Source organism: Nannospalax galili, unplaced genomic scaffold (genome assembly GCF_000622305.1).
Source record: "Nannospalax galili isolate Female #2095 unplaced genomic scaffold, S.galili_v1.0 scaffold77, whole genome shotgun sequence".
Classification (NCBI taxonomy): Eukaryota; Metazoa; Chordata; class Mammalia; order Rodentia; family Spalacidae; genus Nannospalax; species Nannospalax galili.
In genome coordinates this window covers 202,551-206,801 of record NW_008341457.1, presented here as the reverse complement: position 1 = coordinate 206,801, position 4,251 = coordinate 202,551, and the positions used below count along the sequence as shown (strand labels likewise).

At 41.4% G+C, this 4,251-nt stretch overlaps 1 protein-coding gene across 1 annotated transcript; it reads right to left on the bottom strand.

Annotated features, from left to right (window-relative positions):
* Positions 1-3,081: 3,081 nt before the first annotated feature.
* On the bottom strand, positions 3,082-4,251 carry LOC103737374 (heat shock transcription factor, Y-linked-like). The gene has a single exon (XM_008837231.1). It carries the CDS (start codon positions 4,249-4,251, stop codon positions 3,082-3,084), a length of 1,170 nt encoding a protein of 389 aa, XP_008835453.1.

The window sequence follows — 4,251 nt, the reverse complement described above, 5'->3', positions numbered from 1 at the left end:
GCCGTCTTTGCTGTGTTTCTGCCTCTCAAGGAATGTTTCGAATTCCTTAGCCACTGAAATGTCATAGTCCACTTGTCCCCCTTCCTACTGAGCATTCACTGATTTCTGAGCTATTTCTCTTCCCCTATTTCTCTTAAGTTTTTGATTTATTTGCTGTTCTGGTTCCAAACTGTGAGTTTCACAAAGAACTGAGTCTGTTTCCTCTTGTGTCACCAGTGGTGTACACATGGTTGAAACTCAGAAATGATGGAGGCAAACAGACCAAGCAACCCAAGAACTTTTCAACACCATAGGAATGGCTCACCACATTAAAGGACATTACCAGGATCAAGGGCAGTCACTAGACTAAGGGAAAACCGCCACTGTCCTAGAGGTGACACTGGCCTTTAAAATAAAGATCTTTCATCCAGATTATAAAATTTGACTCAACAGGTCTTAACATACATGACAGAATGCATGAACTCCAGTGGGTGTGCTATGGGGGGATGCAGATGGGGAAAGGGTTTAAGTATGTTTAAAATGTATTGTATGAAATGCACAAAAATTCAATAAAAGTATATATTAAAAAAGATCTGCTTGAGGAATGGCTCACAATTCAATCCAGGCACAAATTAATATAATACAAATTAACATGCCACATTAAACAGCTCTAAAATATTTAGAGTAAAGTAACTATTTTGGGGAAAAAATCAATGATCAAGGGCAATGTTTAGAATTGGTCTACAAGTTGCAGTTTAAACATTTTTAAAAGATGAACTCTACGAGATGTTAAAATGCTGAAGATTAAAACCCTGAAGGAGGCCCAGAATTGAAGGGCAGATTAAATAAAATAGGCCAACAGACATCTACAATACTCCAAGGTCTGGAGAGCCGGTCGGCAATTAGAAGCACTGGCTGCTCTTGCAGAGGACCCGGGTTCTATTCCCAGCACCCACATGGCGGCTAACAACCATCTGTAACTCCAGTTCCAGGGGATCTGACACTCTCTTCTGACCTCCATGGGCACTGCACGACACAGGTGTGCTTACATACGTGCAGGCAAAACATTCATAAAATAAGAATAAAGCAAATTGAAAACAAGAAAAAAATACTCCAGACGAGAAAAAAGTAAGGCAGCAACAAAACAAAAATGATATCTTAGAAGCAAACAACAGTAGTATTTTTAGAGAATAAAGACCAGTCGACCAGGACACAACTGCTGGTAGATTTAGAGCAGCTTTGGGGATTTGTGTCGAGAATAGTCACTTAGTGGCTTGCTGAGGTAATGATTGTTTAACCTCGTGGTCTGTTCCTGTTTCTGGAGGAATTTCGTTTGCTGGTTTTCCAGTTTTGTTTTGTTTAAGGAGAGCTTCCATTTAGACAACTAAAAAACAAATGTTCTGAAGCAATATACAGCGACAGAGCAATCAATCAGTTATTTTACCAAATATACTTCTTTATGGATAATACAAAAATAAGCTTTCTAGGCTAACAGAAGATTTAGGAAAATGGGCAATTTGTGCTTGTTCTTTTTAATATCATAAGCGGGTACAGAATCTAATTTAAATAAGAGAAATAGAGAATTGACATACATATATTCATTCTAAAATTCAGTAGTCTTCTGTATTAGAAGGCCATAGCCCCACCTAGCTACCAGTTACTCTTTTTGAAATATATTTTTCTTTTAAACATCAAGATATATCTCAGAATGTATCAGTGACAGGATATTTGCTCTACTAAGCAATCCAGCTTGAGAGCTAAACACTTTAGATCTCAGTGTTAACAACAGATTACAGTAAGTCTTAAAGCATTCTGCCAACCTATTAAAAGATGATGGAGTGAAGCTAGAGAAGGCATCATGGGCTTTGCTTTACCGCCTAAGGTATCACAGCATCACGTAACACCAGAAATCTTTCCCTTATGCAGTATCCCATACAGATTTATTCGGACCAAAGGGAAAGACAAACACATCCAGAGGCTACAGGAAAAACTAAGCAATGTAGATGGTAAGTGAGGGAAGGGGAATATCAGTCACCCAAGTAAACAAAATGAGTGGAATGAATTCACACAGCCCAATAGTAAATTTGAACATTAATGTTCTTAATTCTACATTCAAAAGATACAGACCAGGGAATTGGATTACAAAATAGTATCCATCTATTTCTTGCCTCCAAGATCTGTACCCCACCATGAAAGACAGATGCTAGTTTGGGGTGGGGGATGGAAAACCCATTTCAAGCAATTGGAACTAGGAAACAGCCAGCACCACTCTTGTAATAGTTGACAAAATGCAACGAAAACCCAATCCAAATAACATCACTTCCAGTGGTGAAAGGAGCAATGCATCCGAGGACTTTACAATTCTTAATGTGATTATAAATATAGTCAAACAGGGCTGCACCCATTGTCATAAAGCACATATTGCTAGAGAAAAAGTCACCAAATAACCACAAACCCAGAGTAGCTGGTAACTTCAGCACCCCAGCCTCACCAACGGGCATGACATGCTGACAGTGAGAGACGTTCAAGTTAAATCATATCATTTATCAAATGGACCCAACATATATCTACCACACAGTCCATTCAAACACTGCAGAAAACACTTTTTCTCAGCAGCCCATAGGACTTTGGATGCAACAGATCACTGCAAAGAGAAGCTTCTTGGATCAAAGCTAAGGACATAGCCAGCCTGTGGGTACAAGCATAGATGTTTAGGAGGCAGGTTGGTAACGTGCCTAACAGCATGATAGAAGTAGTGCTGATGAACTCCACAGCCCCAGGCCTTTGACTGGGTTCCTAGTACTAGGTGCGAGCTCCCCGTTTGGAGGGGGCCATATCCAATCAGAAATCTCCCTAGACTGCTGTGCATAGAAACTCGTGATACTGTGAGAGCCAGGGAGAGAGCTTCCAGGTCAATTCTAGCTCAATTTTTCAAATTCTCCTGTCTGAAGTATGTTGTGCCTTTAGTAACAGAGTCTGGTTTTGGAGGTGAACATAAAATTTTACTGTTCAAATAAGACAATAGCACTTGTATTTCAGGTGTTTGTGACCATGAATTTTAATCACTGTGACTTTGATGAGCCTAGTACTCTGTTTTGTGTATTATTTGTGGTTAGTATGCTGCTGCTGTAGTGAAGAGGGCTGGTGAGATGATGCTGACCATGAGGCAGTAGACCCCACAGTTTCTTTCGAGGCTGGAAACGATGGGCTGCCTCTTGGCAGCTGGTTAGAATTAGGAGCCCTATTGGCTGAAAAATGAGGACACTCAGTTGGAAAAGTAGAAGGCTCCACCCACAGTCCAAAATTACCCTTCCGCAAGGGCGGCAGGATGCGTTGTTGACAAGTAGAAGTTGCAATGAAATTCATTTTGTTGTCATTTGTTCGAGTGCGGATGCTGTGTGAGAGCCCATGGAAAGCGGACACCTGATTTAAAGCAGCCTGGTGATGTGTCAGAACTTTCTCTGATGGAGAAAACTTCCTTCTGGCTGTGTTGGTTGCTTTAAGAAGCTCCTGGCTTGTGGAAGCCTCCCTTGTCGGAGGCACACTGAAATGTGCAGAGGTGGAAACCCTAACGTCCTCCCTAGTTTCAGCAGTAGCATCAGAATTGTGCTTATCCACGCTGTCCTTTGCTCTGCGGGTCTTGAAATCTGGAGCTAAGGGGGCAGCTCCCGGAGAAGCATTTTTAATCCCAACTCTTCTTCTCATTCTTGCTAAAAGATGGGGACAGCCTCGTACAAAATTTGGATTGCGATAGAACCGCAGCTTGCTTAAAGCAGACACTTCCTTTTCTTCTGCCAGAAAGTCAACGAGAGAAGCCGATCTCTGGAAACTCTGCCGCATTTTACTGAATCCATAGAGATTTAGCTGTCGGACCAAGCTCTTCATGCTCTCTGTTTCAAATATCCTGAAAGCGGCTTTCCTTTCCAGCACCTCCTTCTTGAAGAGTTCTTCATTAATGACTATAGAAGTTCCATCCTCATCCCACCAAATAGACTTAAACTTATCACTTTCCACTATTTTCCAAAGTTTCCTAGGAAAGTTCATAGAGAAGAAATCGTGGTCTTCATTTTGCCCAAAGACACAGAGTCTATAGTGCGGGTTTCTAATCAAGGATCGCTGAGACAAAATCTGAAAGGCACTTTCCTCGACCAGAGCCCTTAAGTCTGAGTCATGGCGTGTGTTATCACAGAGAGGAGAGGTGAAAGGCGTTTCTGAGTTACTTGATCCATCTTTAGGAGAAACATCTTGAATTTCTGGAGATTCACCTGCCAT

What these genes read in the sequence shown, in the direction of transcription:
- LOC103737374 (XM_008837231.1), bottom strand. Translation starts at nt 4,251, where the DNA reads ATGGCAGGTGAATCTCCAGAAATTCAAGATGTTTCTCCTAAAGATGGA.